The sequence below is a fragment of the Nothoprocta perdicaria genome, unplaced genomic scaffold, assembly GCF_003342845.1.
Source record: "Nothoprocta perdicaria isolate Ctin4 unplaced genomic scaffold, notPer1 scaffold_129, whole genome shotgun sequence".
Classification (NCBI taxonomy): domain Eukaryota; kingdom Metazoa; phylum Chordata; class Aves; order Tinamiformes; family Tinamidae; genus Nothoprocta; species Nothoprocta perdicaria.
The window spans coordinates 770,497-789,788 of NW_020454416.1; the positions used below are offsets into that span (position 1 = coordinate 770,497).

The following is a 19,292-nucleotide window of genomic DNA, read 5'->3' on the forward strand; positions in this document are numbered from 1 at the left end:
GAGGAGCTGGGAGCTACTGGTTCATGCAATAACCAGTCAGCTGCTGGAGGTGGCACTTTCCAGGAGGAAGTTATCCTGTGGCAGAGTTCAATGCCTCTTTGCAGGCGGTAACTTTCAGATGTCACTCATTATATGGAGGTTTACACCGAGGTGGAAAGGTGAGGACCTGTACACAGGTGGCTCACAGGGGATTATTTACACACAGGCTCCTTTTCCATGGCTCAGTTTCCCCTATGCAGCTACATATGACCTGCTGTGACTTACAGCTTGATGTGATCCATGTGTGGCAGGAGGGGAAGATCTGATTGAGAAGGGTTAGGTCCAAGTAGCTGTGCCCTTGATGGTATTCAAATGCCACCGGGGAGGCATAGCCTGGCACGAGGATGGTGTCCCAGCCCGGGAGGAGCAGAGAGGCTTCCCCAGAGTAATCATCCTTCATGCTGTATCCTCTCCGGCAATGGGAGGGAATTCCTGCACCTATGGCTCTGAGAGGGGTGGAGCTCCAGGTCATTTTATAAAATAACTTGTCATTTACTCCCACAGGATTAAATCCTGCAAACATGTCTCAGGAAGAGCTGCCAGCAGAGATGCCACAAAAAGGCTATTCTAAGGATGCAGGAAAGGCCAGGATAGCATCACATACCAAAGCACCACAGGTAAGAAAATAGCTTTAAGAGTTTAAGTTATGTTTGAGATACATTGGACAGAAAACAAAATCCTATATTTAGACACAAGCTACTGTTCATACTTAAACTCAAATGGGACTGGGCAATGTCTCTGCCTCAAGGAATTTAAGCTGAAGTGCTCTCTTCTTTGAGATCTGTAGCAGAAGGTCTCCTGACTATTCTGGAGCCAGAAATCTCAGCTTTTAGGTGAAATAAGAGCAGTTAGGCCCGGCGAAGGGAATAAAAAAAAAAAAAAAAAAAAAAAAAAGGGGGGGGGGGGGGGGGGGGGGGAGAAAGTCTAAAAAAAGAAGAGAGAAGGGAGACAACTTGAAGATGACAGGGGAGCAAGTTGCCAGCCTAATTCTAGTTTTCCAAACTTCAAACTTCTTTAGAAAAAAAAAGATTAGGTTCATTTTCAGTAGACATTTTGTTCTTCCGTAATCAGATGTTATTTTTGTTTAAAATCAAATACTTCTCTATCACTATTGATGATATATTAGTACGTTTTGATTGATAGATCTACTAATTTTATATAAATATATATTTCCATTTTATTTTGAATTTTACACTTGGCAGTCCTTGACTTGATTCAAGACTTACATTTAATTTTAGCACAGCATTATTCTCTGTGGGTGAAGGCACATTGTTTCAGGAAGGACTCTGAAAAAAAAATTCAGTATTTTTCATAGGGATTGTCTTGTAGTTATATTTTCTATGAAGCATATCACATAGGAGCATCATTCATTTTGAAAATATTTTTAAACTTCTGTTCTTCTGTTTCCCGAAAGTAATTGAAATGTTATATTTAATCTTTTTACAATTGCAACATATTTCATTGGAGTAGAGATTCTGTGGGATTTTGTTTTGTTTGCTTTTGTTGTTATTTTTAATCTAGAGTTAATTATTCCTCAGAGGCGAAGCTGATAGACAAAGAATCTTATTTAAAGCAGACTGAAAACCTTTATTGACAGAAAAAATATAGAGGCTTTTTTTTTTTTTTTTTTTTTTTTAAGTGTCTCGCAACTAAAACGGTTCCTTCCCTAATAGCTTAGTTCACACCGTACTGCTTATATGGGTTTTGCACCATAATACCCAGTAACATTTGTGTGTGCAGAACCACTGGGTGATTTGCTCATTGCTATGAGGGCAGCAACACAAGGGAACCACCAGCCACTATACTTGGGGTTTCATCAGCAGTTACTATAAATAGAAATTTATAATCTACCCTAGAAAAACTGTTGTGGTTTGAACGTTACCATTTATCATTGCTTTCTGTCATCAGGACCAAAACTTTCCTCTGGGACCAGAAGAAGGAAACAGAGAAAATACTCAAGGAGCCAGTGGTGAATTCAAGGTATTGTAAGAGAATTCTGAGTGAGAAAGGGCTATGGGTTTTGGTTACTGAAAGGGAAGAAGGCACAGGTAGACTGGCTGCTAACCAGCAGTTTGAAGAGATAAATAATTATGGCAGCCATTCAAGTGTTGCAAGGGAAACGCCCTTAAGTTTATTGTTTGGATAACTTTGTTCCATTCATGTTTGTGATTATCAGAATTGTTTGCTGTATTTTTCTTTTGTTTATTATTAGAAGAGTACAGAATATCTCCTGTCTTAATCTCTCCATTATATGCAAATATATGTGATTCTGTGATATGCAAAGAAAAACCCATGAGTGTGTTTTTTGCATTCCACAGTATTTTTTGTAACTGAATGGATTGCAAGCAAGAGTGATGTATACAGTTTTCACAAGGTAATGTCTAGCCTACCATTCTGTGCAAGGCTGTTAAAGAGCCTGGATTACCCTGATTTCTACCACTGTACCAGGAGGATTCAGGGAAATGAGTCGTTTGCATATACAAGTGCTATTTCTTGTGTTTGAAGAAGACCAGTCACAGGTTTATTTTTGTTAGAAATTACTGAACTAGAGGAATCTCGTAAACCTGTTTCCTTGCCATCTGTGCAGTAAATACAGGCATTGCTTTGTATTAGAATTAGGAAAATTAAAATGATATAACTCATGTCTAACTGTGTTGTCTGAGACAAGAAGTCTGAGTTCAACGATTCTATGAAGATTTGGTTCATAATACATGCAGATGAGTTATCATCAACAAAATGAAGCCTAAATAATACTACAATGATACTATACACTGGCAAGAAAGTGAGCATGTATCTATGTAGGTAGTTCTAGTAGAATATAGGCATCAAGAAATTTATTATAAAATAGAAAGCCTAATAATGGATAAATGCAAACACTAAAGAGCACAAAGCCTATGTGAATAAGTAAAAATACTGAAAATATATTTTTTTCTTAATTTCTTGATGTCTAGATCAATGGCATTAAAAGATTTTGTTGTGTTTCCTTAGGAAATGTTCAAGTAATTTGGAGTCCTTTTGCTTTGTACATATTTAACATACAATCTTCAGCATCTCCAGATTTTGGAGATATCAAAGCTTTAGGCTGGGTATTGGAATTCTGCAGACAGTAAAAACAGGCTGAAAAGCAATGAATCCATAGATTGTTAATAAAATGCCTCATGTTTAAAAGAAGAAAGGAACCTAAAATCATAAAGAGAGAAAGCAAAGAATTTTGAACTCCTGTGTTATGAATGATAATTATGTATATGACAGTGAAGTCTCACTTCCATTTCTTAATCCTGCACAGTGAGGTGTTTGTTTTTCCATTATCTGCTCTGGAGATGGCTTTAGATTAAATACAATTAGGAGTGGTGAAATCTAGAGGAGCTTGATGTGACAGAAGTGGACCAAAAGCAACGTTTTACACGTGTGGAATCATAATAATCTTCTAGATCACTTTGCTGCATCTGTTTCTCACAGAAATACCTGTTTTTTTAACACTTCTGAACTGCAAAAGTTCCAAAAAATTAATGAAAATCCATTGACGATGGGCAGGCCTATTGCTCTTGCACTGGACACTGCAAGTCACAGTTTTTCTTCTGTGTTCGGACCGTACAACTGTCTTGTACGTGCATGCATGATCACGACTTGGTTATTGCAGCATATCATGTCGTGTGGGAAGGACACATGCACACAGTTATCTCCTGCTCAGTCTTGCTCTCCAAAGCATAAATGTTTTCTCATTGAAACTTAAGAAGACTTAAATATGAGAGTCTCTGCCTCCTAAGGTGCATCAACTGTTAGAAACATCATAGTATATTATAGTGACTGAACATGCTTTATGCCAACATGTTGATTTATATCTGCACGAAAAAAAAAAATCAATGTTATTCAAATCTTGACTGGTACTTTTTCCTGCACTACAGTAGCAGGTAGAGCCAGCTGTGGCATTCCAGGCATCACTGTTTAAATTCCAGGGGCAGCATCTCCAGCAACACTAGCTCCAGGCTCAGCCGCAGGCACTTCTGTTTGTCCAGGAGGCCGTGATGTCTCCTGAGCCATCCTCATGTCCACAGTGGTTGCCAGAACCCAGCAGGGCTGGTAGTTCCACTGTCAATTGTTTCACTCAGTTGCAGAAGTGTTTCTGAGCGTCTCTCAAATGGTGGTATGAGGTTACCTAAAATGTAGACTGCCCAAATGTTGCACGATCAAGTGCCTCCTTCAAACAAGGAATCTCTCAAAACCAGAGGAGATTACTTCCTAAATTTGAAGTAAGGTTTATCTGAGCTACCTTTGACATCAAAACTGTAAAACACCTACATTGAGATAGACTCTAAGATTTCCCTGGGAATCTGTAGTGATCTCAGTGGTCCCCCAGCCATAGTAGAAGAGGCAACAGGCACAAATTGAAGCACAGGCAGTTCCTTCTGAATGTGAGGAAAAGATTCTTTACTGTGAGGATGATTGAGCTCTGGTTGCCCAGAGAGGCTGTGGAGTCTCCGTTCTTGGAGATACTCGAAAGCTGTCTGGACAGGTACTGGGCAACATGCTCTAGGTGACCCTGCTTGAGAAGAGGGTGTTGAAAAGAGGGTCTCCAGAGGTCCCTTCCAATCTCAGCCACTCTGTGATTCTGTGATGGTGCTTTTCACTGACTGACTGTCCTATTCCCTTGACTAAAATTATGCATATAGAAATAATTTTGCATGCACAACCTAATGTGATGTGTTTTCAAATAGACTTGTTTTTTCAAATAAGAAAAAAAGAACACTTTGTTAAACATCTGGAGAAACAAAGAAAAGGAAAAAGCACAATGTTAATCATTACTAAAAATAAGATGCAATCACTATGCACTGAGAGTATCAATGTTTTGCCAACCAGTATTTGAAATTCTGTTTTTTGGAAATATGCTAATATAAGTAGGGAATCAGAAATCATGTGCACAGACATATTTCTGGATGGTATTCAGAGTCCCCTGATGGATAAATGTATGAGGAAGGAATGTATGAAGAAGAAATGATGGAAAAACACTCTAATTGGGGCCCTACATACATATCTGTCGTGCTCTTCAGGGCACAGATAATTTTTCCCTGCTGAAAACAGGCTTACCATGGCTATATACATGAAAGGAATGTTTCTGCTAAACTATGGAGATATTTGAAGTCACAAATACCGGACCAAAATCAGTGTAACTCTGGTGAAGAGTAGGCCTGATCAAAAGAAGCTGCTGTGACCTGCAGCAAGAGGTATAGCTTGCGAAAATCAGCCTAGCAGCAGTCATCAGTGCAGCTGGCACATCTGAGCTTCTCGGGGACCAGGACAGACCAGTCTGTGAGCAGGAGAGGTGCTGCAACCTGTGCATCTGTAGGAGGCAAAGGAAGGAAGCAATTAGAGCTGCTGTTTTTCCGGTGTGGAGGCTTGGTTTGTTGGGAATGAGGAAGATCCCCAGCAACATGATCAAACGCAGCAATCGGTTGTGTTTAACCTGTGCAACGTGCCACAATGTCTTCTCCTGTGGTGGGAGATAAACTCAACCGCTTGCAGGGACATGGCTTAACTGAGTGATTTTTCAGTGCCTGAAGCATCCTAATTACAACTGCAAAGAGGCCTGGTAGAAACTTGAGGACACGCATTCATTAAGGAAAGGTCATTCACAGATAGCTCAAGATGGGTACCTCTCTGCACACCACCAATTCTAGATACCCTGTCAGCAGCAAAGTATTTTGATTCTTTTGATTTGGTGCCTGGCTACCATCTAGTTAAATTGGCACCTGAAGATGAAGACAGGAGTGCCTATGTGACATCCTGTGAGTGACCTCATCACAGCAGAATGCTTTTCAGGGTCAGGAATGCAGGGGGACATTAGTAAAGGTATGAACATCATCTTTGGGTGGCTTTTATGCCAGATGACATACAAATGGGTATAAGTAGAATTAATAGGTGACTGCAGAAAAGGTGGAGAGGAAGTTCTTTCCTCGGTGTTCATAAATAACAAAAAATATTTCAGCTTACTTGGTAGAAATGGTGTTTTTCTACTATTGAAAAGATAAATCAACTCTCACAGCCATTGAAGGTGATTTTCGGGATCTCTGCACTCTGTTTCTGTTATAATGACTCTGAAATAAATAGACTAAAAAGGGCAAGAATCAAGACTTGGGATGCGTAGGCTGCCCCAGGATATGTAGTGCAAATTCTCCTTTCTGGAATCAGCTGCACAAGTAAGTTGTCTGCCTTGGGAAAACAGTTACCATAGTCTGCTAAGCAAGCAGCAAAACAGGGCAATAAAACTGAGAAGCAAAATATTAATCAACTTAGCACATATTTGACTACATTGTCATAAAACTGAGAAACTGCAACTATCTACAGTTTGCATGGTGAGTGTCTGTAGCATTGCCTTGGCAAGCTGGGAAGATACTGCTAACAATAGCTGAAAAATTCTGATAGATGAAGAAGCCAAGAAGCCGAAAAAGGCATTTTAAAGGCAAGAGGAAAATATAATGGAGATGATCCTTTCACCTCATGGGCTCTCCTCTCATTAGAGAGATATGTCATTTGGGAGATCAATAGCCACTTGTGATGTGACAGGATGTATTAGAGTTGAACCACTCTAGCATTCACACCATTGCATTTCAAGATAGCTGCATGCCACACATGCCTACATCTGAATATGAGCATGACTTTACTGAGGGCTGGAATAGATGGACTGCATGGAATGCAGACTACCGGGAATCCCCAAAGTGCTCTCTATGGGGAAAATTGTGTTTGAATTTCGTACTAAGGTAGTGGGAGAAAGTTGGAATCATTGATACCATCTCTCGGAGAGTGGAGATACCATCTCTTGTTGTCTAGCTTCATATCATACTGTTTTTTACAGTGGAAAGTGGTGGAAAAGTGGAAGAAGAGAGTGTGAATTCTGCCCTATGTGTGGTGTAGCTGTCATTTGGAAAAGCCCAGTAAATCATTTGATTTCTCTGAAGTAGAGAGCAACTAGCATATTCACTCTGCTAATACCCGCCCGGCAAATGAGCATGGTCGATTGCTTGCTGTTATGCTACCATATACATGTGTACATATAGCACACATGCAAATAACTTGGAAGACAGGAAGAATATCAGTACATCAGTCTGAGTGAACACATCAGGTTTGATTTTATCAAAAGCAAAGTTACAGTATGACAGAGCTAAATAGGTGTTGCAGTAAATCCTTGTTTCCCCCAAGACAGAAATCTGCTTGGGGTCATCTTTCATTCAAGGTGTATTAAAAACTCCTGCTGTGTGGAACATGATGACACAGCAGTTGTCCTTCTTCATAAATGAGGTTATAATAGGTTTTAAGCGAACAGAAAAACAAAACTTATTCTTTGTTTTAAGCATACCTATTTCATATTTTCTTTGCTTGCTTAACTAGATTCTATCTAGCATGTTATGATAGTCCAGGTTGCTACTTAAATACATTTCCTCTTTTTTTTTTTTTTTGAATAAGTTACTGGAATTAATTAAAATAGCAAATCCTCCTGGGAGCAGTGGAACTAAGGAGGCTTGACTAGCTCATGACTTGTGCTCTACCTGCAGTTTTCTGTGTCCCCATCAACAGGGCTGAGCCTGGCAGGGAGCTGTGCTGTGTCGACTGGCCGCTGGGTGCAGGATGGCCAGTATCTGGCTGCTTCCTTCCCTTGACTAAAGGGCTATGCGTCTCCCCCAGAGTGGAAGCACAGCTCTGGAATTGCATAGCTTCTATGAATCTCCTGATTTTTTGGTGACACTTTGGGAAGCTTTCTGTGAAACCCACATCTTTGAGTTGACTTCCCCAAGCCAGATTTCTTTGAGTACAGCAAGCACATTTGAAAGATGTTATAAAGGAAGCAAGGGTGACCACATGGCAGCAGTTGCATAATAATGATTATAAAAGAAACAAGCTGTGCTTTCATAATGTCTCTTATCTAAGAATCTCAAACTCCTTGGCAAATATTGAATCCATTAGTTCTTACTCAAGTGTGAGGGCCACTTGCTTGAGGAAGCACAGCTGGAACGAGTCCATGAGCTGGTGGCACCTTGTGCAATCTTGGGGCTCTCTTGGGATAAACAGTTGCATTAATTGCCATGTTGCTTATACAAATCTTACTGAGCTATGAGTTTCTGCCTTCTAGGGTAGATGCTGAGCTCTGAGGTGCCCGAGCTCATTCCTAGCATGTGAGTGTGGTGATCCACCTCTGCTAATTATCCAGCTGAGAGGATGGGTTAATTAACTGGGTGGAGACGTGCATTAATATGGTTATACTGTTTCTGAAATGTGAACAAGTGTCTTTGCACTAGCACTGAGGACATACTATTTTACTAAGATATTTTGCAGCTTCTCTAGCATTTTCACTCCTTCCAAAACATGTGAAACTGAAGGCAGAGGGATTGCTGAGGGTGAATGACCTGTAGAAGTACCAAAAGGAAGCAAAAAGAAAGAAAAGCATTCTTAAGGCTCATGGATAAGGCAGCAAGAACAATTTAAGATCTCAGCAAAAATATTATTTTTAGTGCTTTAGGAGAGAAAATAGTTTCTTGTACCAAAAGAGGCCTAATTGTCTTCATAGTTGAAAATTAATCCTCTTACCAGAAGGAAAGGAGAGAGAGAGAAAAAAAAAAGGAATTTTGGCAAAAATAAGTGTATTGTTTTAAGTGAGGTTCTTTCAGCCATTCTTCATCTGCCTTTGCATCTACTTTGGCTGCTTGCTTCTAGTTGTTCTAGGAAGTCTCTGAAGTTTTATAGAAACAGGAGGATGCTCCTAAATGAGAGGAAATCAGCTGATAAAAATAACAATTGTCAAAAAGAATGATTTAAAGGACTTTGCTGTAACCCCTTATGCAGGCTGAAATGTTTCTAGGAGTGTGAGGAAATGGCTGTGTCTCACAGTCACAGGAAATGCTGATTTATTTATGAGCTGTGTTAGAGTAGCCTTTTGCAGATACCACTACAGACAAATTTTTGAAATGAACCTGCAGGAAATTGCCTTACTTAGAAGAAGGAAATCACATTATCCTCTCCTAATAAATAGGAAGAGGCTCCTGCATTCGCAAAAATCTGAAGAGACTTATTTTTTGCCAGATTATGGCTCAGATATTCAAAGAAGTCAAAAGAAATTAGACACTTCAATTTTTTAGAATTTTGGTTTTGGATTTCTTTTTCTTTTCTCCCTGAAGGTATCCCATATCTAATTCCTTAGTCCCTAAATTATCTGTAAATTATCTTCAGTTTTTAGTTTACCACGTACCCATAATTAACTATAGAGTTCCATTCAGACTCTCAATAATCTGAGGTCTGTTAACCACAACAGACATTCTCAGCATAGCTCTTTTTAATGGGGTGGGACCTAACAGATGTTTATTAAGTTGATCTTAACTTTAAGTTTTTGTCAAAACTTAAAGTTTTGACAACTCCATCATGGTGGTTGTCAGTGTGCTTGCTCTGTTCTGGAGACTTATTGTAAGTATGTTCTGGAGATAATCTCAACAATTTCAGAGTATAGGAGTGAGTAAGTATCTAGCATTCAGTATCACTTGACATCCCTTTCTTTTCTGCTATAAAGATCAATCCAATCTCTTGGAGGAAAACACAGTAAAACATTAAAAACAAAACAAGGCTTCTTAAACAGCTGAATTTTATGTCACATATAACGAAAACACAACAGCCTTAGAAAGTCCTTAAACTGCAAATTGTTGGAGGTTTCAAGACTGCTCATGTGAAATATCTCTATATTTCTTGGGCCTTTTTAAATCCTCTTCCTGCTCAGATGGCGCAGACTACTGAGCTGTCTTCTCTCTTCCACTGTGTTTTTAGATTGCTTTGTTCAGATTTTCATCCACAAAACAATGAGAAAGCTGACACAATTTTACTGACTATATTATTGTATTACAGCATTTGATTAGGTTGCTTATGTGCTTTTTTTTTCCATTGAAGGTTAATTCATAGTCCGTATTGTTCTTCTCCAGATAGAATCATCTCCCTGCTACTTGCTCACTGTAAGAGTCATAAGAATGAGAAATCTCCAACGAGGGGATGCTTGTAAGTATATTATGGTTCCCACAAATGTTTCATTTTCCTGAAAATGATTAGAGAATAACAAAATATTGTAAACATTCTACATTAAAAAAAAGTTGGTTGAGTCATAGGACATATCAAAATAACTAGATTTATATTATTACATTGTTATTTTTTAAATAACCAACTATATGAAAGGTGGGATTACTTAATTCTGTGAGGATAAAAAGTTAAGAGGATAATGAATAAGTGTATAGCAAGAAGACATCACATTGTTCAAAAGAAGTCAAGCCGTATCTGAGAGTACAGGCAGCATATTTTCTTTTATAATTATATAGCAAACGCTTGAAAGCATTTCTTAAATAATCCATGATGTAGTTTTATAAAAACTTATTTACATTTCTGCTTTTAAACTGCATGTTATTTCAGTGCTTGTTGTGTACTGGTTGGCTTTAAGAGTCAATAATATTTGAGGGTAAATACAGAGGAAGTAAAATTTGGGGCCTGTATAGATGAAAGAAAAATACACCACTACACCCACCAGTAAATTTATGTTTTTTTCCCTAAAATACCTATCAAAGGTCTGATTCATGAATTTAGACATACTTTCAAAATTCTCTAAGTTTAGTTTCTTAAAAGCAAAAATGAACCTGAGGGATGGAGCAAACTTTAACAGCAAACGAAAATGGACCAAGAAACCTATTCCCAGTTTGCCCCTTGCCAATGCTTTGACATTTAAATTATTTAAATATGTATTGAGCACAAGCAAGAAAGAACTTTCTAAAATCATTACCATGGGGCTGATGTTATTGTTTATCAATTACCCTGCAATGACTGTCAAAAAGGGTGCTCATGGAGGTCTGAAATTCTTGACCCTTCTAAAGCTCGTGTAGCATTCTTGTAACTGTGCAGATGTGTGAGTCAGATAGCAGGAAAGTGATATGAGCAGGAAAGGAGAATACTCCTATTTTGTTAAAATAAAGAACATGGATTATTCCTATATGCTGGAATGAGATGCATTTGAAACAAAATATACCTGTTAACAGTTCTTTTTTTATTTTATTTTATTTTATTTTATTTTATTTTATTTTATTTTATTTTATTTTATTTTATTTTATTTTATTTTATTTTATTTTTTGACTCAGTACAGCTATGTAACCACCAGTAAAAGCATCCAGAAAGTAGCTCTGGGGCGAGTGTGGAAGGGAGATGGTGTAAATTTGCAGTCTTTCTTGATTTTCCTTTTTCATTTTGAACTGTAGCAATCTACAACATAGTCCCTGCACTGGAAGAGCCAGGGAACACATTGGTGCAAGCGAGTAGAGTAGAGCAGTATTACCATTTGATACCTGCAACTTAAAAGCAAGTAAGTTTGCTAGAGAGCCAGAACCTACCAGGGACAGATGTGAACCTCAGTGCACAGATAATAATACAGTGAGTAATGGTATTTCTCAAAGAACATTTTAGGACATGATCCACGCTTCTAGTGACTAGAACTAAACTCTCTAAAGAGGAGTAAAATGTTATATCATTTTACTATCACCAAAGACAATACTATGCAGTGTCTTTCACGTGTGAACAAAGAATTTTGCTCACCTTTGTAACCAAGAAGTGATTTAATGTCAACATTATATTTTAATGTTCTGCACAGGTAGCAATGGTGGGTGTAGAACCAGCAGTGTCACCAAAAAGACCAAAGTCTAGGTTTGGTCTAGGTGTAGGATGCAACACCCTTGGTATCACATTTTTCTATGGGGACTTCCTATGTCACACCTCAGAGTGAGAGATACACTAGCCATATCCCAGGTCATGCCATAGGGTTGCATTCTCTGTATCTGCACACCTCTCCCTGTCCATGATTGCAGCACATGTGTAATGATGGAATAAACCAGAAACATTTAATCAAGGACTCTCTTAAGCTTGTTTGCATGTCAGATGGTAAGACAAAATCACAAATAACTAGGTTGTAGAAAGCGCTTGTGCAAACAGAAGTGAAGAAATACTTTGAATTAAATACAGCTGACTGGTTTAACTACATCTACTCATATAATTAAGGATTGTTTGATATGTTTTGTATTGCAATGTACATTTGATACACAAGAATGACAAATCACATTGGTAGAGTACTTTATCAGTGAAGTAGTCACTGATCTGTAGGTGATAAACCTAGCTCATATAGTAGAATTGCATTAAAATTCTTTTACATCATTATCATTATTTCTAAAATCCCCAAACATTTATTTTTGTCATTTTTGCAATGGGAAAGCAATAAACTCTTTCAGTTGAACCTTTCCTAAAATATCCAGCACAAGAATGCATGCTAGAATTTGACATATTGTACATAATTAAACATAATGTCTTAGGACAGAAGAAGGGCAGTCATAAATCTAGGTCTTAACTAGTCTATAAGTGGAATGAAGATCTCCAGTTCCTTAGCAAGGAGAGAGCACTTTGTGCCTCTTTTAGGGAAAATACCTGTGTGTATAAACGAGGCAAAAATATGTGTAAGACAGCCAGACTTGCCAGGATGGCTAAACCTGCACTTTCTGGGGAGACGTTTAGGGTGAGCAGCCAGTGATTTGGATTTTACCAGTCAGCAGCTTAAAGTTGCTTCAAACAGCCTCCTAGAACCTTGCTGCGTCTGGACCTGCGTCTCCACATCATCTGCTAATAAGCAGATGCTGCTGGTTGTTCATCTGTGCCCACTGGAATGTTAAATACCTCTGGGTATGTCTCCAAAAGGTTAATGCAAAGTATGGCTATAAGAAGGGACCAGGATGCAAACTAAGTGTCTTGAAGTGACAGTCACGTCCTTGGGAATCACAATTCCAACAATCACCAGTGTGTGAGAAACCTGTCTTGCCATCTGTCTGCATCCAGCTTCCCGCACATGGAACACTATCCCTCTTCCTGCTTTCAGTCTGAGTGTGGCACAGTTGCAGGGTAGGGGAAACAAATGCCATTGGGGTAGCATCTGGAATTTTGACAGAGTAGGAAGGGAGCCTGTTGGAGTCTTTTTCCTTCACGTAGGATGTTTGTTCTTTAAGGAAAGAAAAAGATCAACTCTGCTGAAAGTGAGATTTCCTCTTGACTCACTAAGTCAGGAAGAAAGTATGAGGAAGAAAACTAAGACAAAAGAGTGATGGGAAAGTAGAAGAAAGTGTCATGTAGCACTAGTTACTTTGCTACATCAACAATTGTTCTGTCTCCCTATTCAGTAAGCCAGGCTGATTGCTATGTGACATTGTGGTTGCCTACTGCTACCTGTGAAAAGTCCCGCACCAAGACTGTAAGAAATTCCAACAACCCAGTTTGGAATGAGACTTTCTACTACAGAATCCAGAGCCAGGTCAAGGTAAACAGCCATCTGTTGTAGCTGCCTGAAGATTTTCGGTCACACACATATTTTTCTGTCTTTTGCAATTTTAAATGCAAGTAATTCAAATACACTAAAAAATCAACACTATTTTTAGATCACTTTCTGCTAGAAGGTTGTCTGCTTGGCTTCTGGGGCCGCATTAATGTTATTAAATCAGGTTAAACTAGCCACGCTTTGGCACTGAGGCCAGCTGAAGATGAAAAAAGCCATATCCAGACTACCAGGCTTTCTTGTCTTCCTAAACAGCTACTGCCACGCTGCTCCCAACAGCTTCCGGCCTACTTGGAACTGTGCGTGGTTGGTCCTATCTGCCTCTTGAATTGTGCCCAGAAATTGTTTAAGAGAGAGCACATCATAAATTACTGTGCAAACAGCTTAGCAGAATTGTGGATTGAGTTCCCATACGGGAAATGTTTACCAGCGCTGTTTAAATTGCTTGTAGAGGTATAATCACAGGGCCCAGACTTGAAATAGGAGTGTAAACCTTAGATCTTAAGCAGCAGTGATTCTTCAGAGTTTGATAGAAACTATGTGAAAGAGCAGCAAGCTCCCCTTTACATGGTGGGGAAGACTGACACTTTAAGGAAACTAGAGGCTTTTATGAAATAGTGCAAGATCAAAGCAGGGGGGTGACTAAGCTGCCATATAGATACTATGAATGCATCACTCATGGCAATTAAGCTGAACGGGGGAGGAATCGATGTTTGATTTACAAGACATTTCTTCAAAGTAGGGTACCTAATTCCTCCACTTCTAACACACATCCCCAAGACTCTTTTATGGACCCAGTAACAGGTTCCAGATTGCAGAAACTGTAAAAACCTTCTTCTCTTCCCAGAATGTGCTGGAGATAACTGTGTATGATGAGGACTTTGCTACTCGAGATGACCTTCTTCTCTCCGTACTCTTTGATATTTCTAAAATTCCACTTGAAAGGACAGTTCTCCTATCGTTTAAGCATGATCCAAAGGTGAGATTTGTCAGATTGGTGTCTATGAGATCTCACGGGTTGAGCTGTAGAGTGCAAGCTCACCTGAATTTCCAAGCCTAAACTATAAATTATAATGTACTTCTACTTACTAGCCCATGCATTGCATTGCTCTGCCGTCCTTTGATGTCTCTGCTATGCTTATTAACACTCTTTGTGGTATCTTCTTTGAAGCAGTCTGTTTTGGCTACAGGTACTTGAAAGCTGGAAGTCGCTATTAGTAATTTCTCTTGGTGAAGTATCCTTGTTTTATTTTCTGGGTTTGAACTCGGAGATTGTTGTTTAAGTTTGTCACTGGTCCTGCAGCTATGTGACTCTATCATTTAGATCAGGCATGGATTTAAAACAAGACAGATAAGTGACAGACAGTGAAAAGTTATGCAATGCTTTCAAAATTTTGGGGTGAGCTTTTTGAATCCGCCATGGATTATCCAAGTAATGGGTATTTGAATTGTCATTTAAAATACAAAAGGAAAAAATGCAACTATCCTAGTCAGGAATCTGTATTTGAAAGTTTGAGGCCCTCACAAAAAAATCCTAAATGACGAAATAAAACATATGGCTGAAATTAAGTGGTACAGAAGGGAGGCATCTAACTGTGAACTAGCTCAAGTTGATTCACACATCTTAGTGTTGTACTGAAGTCTGGATATCTACTTTACTCTGCTTCCCATCTTTCTATCTATAAAATGGGGATAAAAGTTTTGATAGTCTTTGGGGAAACCTTTGAGCTGAATGCATGTCATTGATGCACAAAATGTCCTGCACAGAATTTCTTACTACTATGGGCAGATCACTTCTAGTACCCAAACTAGGTCACTTACTACTAGCTCATACATATCAACACCTCTTTACAGGGTGTTGCATAGCTGTAGCTCTGAGTCACTCAGTAATAGTAGTCTCCTTGTTGAAGTGGTGGGTGGAAGGGCTCTTTAACATCCAACCTGATAGCAAGGGCAGTAACTAATGGCAGAACAGTGCCAAGAACAGCAAGGAGAAAAAAAAGTAGACTTTGAAAGAGGAAACAAGTTACAAATTGTCTTTCTAAAGGGATTGCACACTAAGAGATCATAGTTCAGATTATTTTGAAGATAATTTGTAGAAGGAAGGATGTCACGAAGGAATCTAATTTGAAGTATTGTTTCAGACCACTCAGTCTGAAAAGTTTATCATAGACTTGTTATGCACAGACTGTACATGCATTACTTCAATGCTGCATAGTCCGTTTAAGAGAGAAAGCATCACACATTTAATTTCTTATTCTCAGGCCACAGAAGAGTTAGAAGTTGAATTCAGATTGGAGATCATGTAAGTGATGTACATGCTAATTGAAATACATATGTCATTACATACTAAAAATACAAGAACAGCACTAAAAGCCAATGAAAAGCTGGAAAGCTTTTTTTCCCCCCCCTTCTTCTTTTTCCCCTTCCTTTCCCTTCCCTCTGCCCTCCCTCCATCAAGTAATTCATACCCCCTACCCTCTGCCCCTTTGATTGACATACTAGCAAATACATAAGGCTGGACTTCCCAGCAGGAGTGTTTTGACAAATTAGCATGTTGTTGATGTATATTAGCTATGTTGTACTGAGGGGAAGAATTTGTCTGCCTAAATGCAAGTTGCTTATAGACAATGATGGGATTGTATTATAAACAATCATGGGATTGCACTACAAAAAACTAGCAATTATACACCTCACTCAGCTGTGGGATAGGGGAGGATAAGTCTCTTTATAGCAGTGCTAAATCAAACAAATGTGAGAAGGAGCTTGTTGAACAGCTGCTGGAATCCTTCTGGCTGCTGTTCTTCTAAATTAGGAGAAAGAGGAACATTCCGGAAAAACGCGATTGGACGTTTGATTGAACTGAAAACATGTGTTTTTATTTCATTTCTCAGTTCTGGTCCTCATGAAGCCATTGCTACCAATGGAGTCCTAGTGGTAATGTGCCTTTTTCCTAAGAAATTCTCTATAAGTATTTTCTTGAGATAAGAGAGGCTGCAGAAGCTCAAAGCTATTAGATACTGAATAGGCCAGTTTTCTCTCCTACTTCTCCCTTCCTGTTGAGATAGTTTGAGAATGGGTTATTTTATTTCTCTGCTCAGTGGTGGTATTCCATTAGTTTGCTTTTGTCCTGTATTTCAAATCCTTCTCCCTGCCTGTTTCTTGTATCAGTACTCCTTTAAAAATGGGTTCCTATTTATCAAAACAGTGATGGCAAGACTGTGAGACCTTATGTACTTGAAGCAATTGGAGATGTCCAAATGAATGCTCAGTATTCAGGGCTCTCTGTAAAGAGATCAGAATGTGATACCCTTTCTCACACATCCTCCTTCTGTATTTGTTACAGTGTCGTGAACTTTGCTGTTTGGAAGTTGAAGTGGCTGAGAAGCAGCAACAAAAGTCAAGTAAAGTTATTGCTCTGTTAACTATTTACCCATAAGCACATTTCATAAAAATAATAAGTAAAATAAGTAGTCTCTTCAGTATTGAGTGCAATTAGTGTCAGGCAAGGCATTAGGTTTATTACAGATTGTGATGACTACTTCTTGCACTCCCTTCTGCTCTATATCTAAAAGGTCTAATAGAACTATATTAAAGTTGAAATCTTGGTTATATATACAATAACAATAATGTAGAGTCCCCTTTCTATTGAAATAGATTCAGTTTTTCAGTTTTGCTCATTTCCTTTCACTGCTTGTTCCCTTCAGAGTGCTTTACATTAGACAGAGCTGTGGTCCCAAATATAGAGCCCTTATCAGAATCCAGCTTTTAATGAAGCCAAGACAATTTTCTGGTTAAAATAAATAATGTTTCTTGTGTTCCTTTTTTTTTTTTTTTTTTTTTTTTTTTTTTTTTTTTTTCCTTTTTAGAGAAAGAGCTTTCCCTTACAGTGAAAGGTTCCTTTGAAGGGACCAGGGACATTTCACTGGGACCTGAAGGAGTTGTCAGCCCTACAGGTCCTTCCAAATTCCATTATATCAAGTATGCAGAGCCAACGCTGGATGTCATGTTGCCGAAGAAGAGGCAGTATCACCCCGTATGTTAGAACTCTCCTTATCAATGTACTCAACATGACTCTCTTTCTAGGAAGTGTGAGGAGGGAGAGGATTAACCCTTTACTGTGTTTTTTCTTTTTCTTTTTCTTTTTCTTTTTTTTTTTGTAAAAAAAAAATGTTATTTTTCCAGTGGACATGTAAGTTCAGTACAGAGACAGGCTCCCCAGTGGTGATGCTGAATTCACTGCCCATGGGACAGAAAACTACAATTGCAGAGGTGAGCGTCACTTTAACCTTCATGAATAAAAGGTCACTCAGTTGAAAACCATTCCTTCTGTAAACATCCTTAATTTTGTCCTATGGGAATCTTTATAGAAGGTTTCCAAGAAGGCTGGAAATACTCTCAAATTTTCTCAGATTTTGAATAATTAGAAGCTGTATTTCCATGGCCGTTTCCTCCATAGAAACCCATTGTCATGCTGCTTCATTGGTCTCCTATATGTGCCAACAGAGGAGATGAGCAAGATTGTCAGATAACGAGATTTCAGACTCTTGGTGCAGTCCTTTCCAGACCTAGCTGTAGATTAAATAAAACTCTGTCCTCCAGACAAAAAGAGGTAAAAAAAAAAAAATAAAACTAAATAGGACATTTATAGCTGGTATTTTTGTTTTCTAGGAGAAAAGATTTGATTTGAATGTCAAAGCAGAAAGCTGGTAAGGCATCTTTCTCCTGTTCCTGTTTTTTGTTACATTAGCCACACAGAAAAGAAACGAGCTGACATTCTCAACCTGAATATTAGAATGTGCTTTTAATAAAATGTAAAATGCTTATGCAACATATTGTAATTAGCCGAATTTGATCTTCGTCACTACATGCTGATAACACACATTTATTTTAGCATTATCCCTGCTCCTCTGACCAGAGAATACTATAGCTGATCAATTTCAGTCTTTGAAATTAATAAAAAAGAGAAAATTTTGGATAGAAAACCATAATGGAGAGAAGCAAACAAGGAACTTGATCGAAAATTACAATGAATAAATTATCTTTTTTTTTTTTTTTTAGTTCTGTAGAACTATCATCCTTTGGCTGACAAGGGAAGGAAGTCCCATAACTAGTTTCAATGACATAAGGTACTCTGTAGTAGAGACTAGAGGCTCTACAAGAGGCTTTCTGTCAATGAAAGAATAAGAAAAAAAGTGCTTTTTTCCAGTGCCTGGTCACAGTTAACTGGGCAGTCAGGAAGCCCAAAGGTAGCTCTGGCTACAAGCCATCAGGTCTCATGTCCATGAGAGCTGAGTTGCAGATACTCTCATGGAGTAGGAAGAAGTTGAAGGGATGTTAGTGTACTGAGCAGCACAAGTGCACAGGGAAATAAGCTATAACAGTGGAGTTATTTAAGGAATGATTTTTTAAACTGCAGATTTAATCTTCTTCTGAGCAGTCTTACACTGTACAATTCTTGACAACTACTTGAGTTGAGATATGAAGAGGCTTGTGCAAGTAGGATGAGGAAAGCAAGAGATAAAATCCTACCCCGCTGAATTCAGTAGCAAAAGCCCATCCCTTCAGGGCCTGCTCATCACTGATTTCATCCTTATGCTGATCCCAGGAAAGGTTGCATGATCAAGCTCACCTTAGAGATGAGAGTTTTTTTCTGCCAATGTAGTTCTGCGGTGGTACTGGGCCACTAGAGGGGGATGTCTTCACACTAGAGTTGCCCAAAATTGGCCATTTTCTTCCCACAACATTTGCAGTTTTATTTTTATTTTAGATATTTAGAATGCGAGAAAATATTTTGGAATTTCCAGTGTAATGAGAATTAATAAATGTATTTTAAAATATTGGCACAAAGAAGCACAGACATTTAATTAATTTTTAATTT

At 38.6% G+C, this 19,292-nt stretch overlaps 1 protein-coding gene across 1 annotated transcript in view; it reads left to right on the forward strand.

Annotated features, from left to right (window-relative positions):
• Nucleotides 1–608: 608 nt before the first annotated feature.
• Nucleotides 609–19,292, forward strand: part of LOC112942494 (cytosolic phospholipase A2 epsilon-like) — a 29,151-nt gene continuing 10,467 nt past the window's right edge. Inside the window, exons 1-11 of the mRNA XM_026033443.1 lie at nucleotides 609–656; nucleotides 1,948–2,019; nucleotides 9,993–10,065; nucleotides 13,260–13,396; nucleotides 14,259–14,390; nucleotides 15,676–15,716; nucleotides 16,306–16,348; nucleotides 16,758–16,815; nucleotides 17,281–17,447; nucleotides 17,597–17,683; nucleotides 18,083–18,120. Coding sequence (XP_025889228.1) covers nucleotides 10,038–10,065; nucleotides 13,260–13,396; nucleotides 14,259–14,390; nucleotides 15,676–15,716; nucleotides 16,306–16,348; nucleotides 16,758–16,815; nucleotides 17,281–17,447; nucleotides 17,597–17,683; nucleotides 18,083–18,120 — 731 coding nt within the window. The 5' untranslated portion in view covers nucleotides 609–656; nucleotides 1,948–2,019; nucleotides 9,993–10,037. The remainder of the gene's footprint in view (nucleotides 657–1,947; nucleotides 2,020–9,992; nucleotides 10,066–13,259; nucleotides 13,397–14,258; nucleotides 14,391–15,675; nucleotides 15,717–16,305; nucleotides 16,349–16,757; nucleotides 16,816–17,280; nucleotides 17,448–17,596; nucleotides 17,684–18,082; nucleotides 18,121–19,292) is intronic.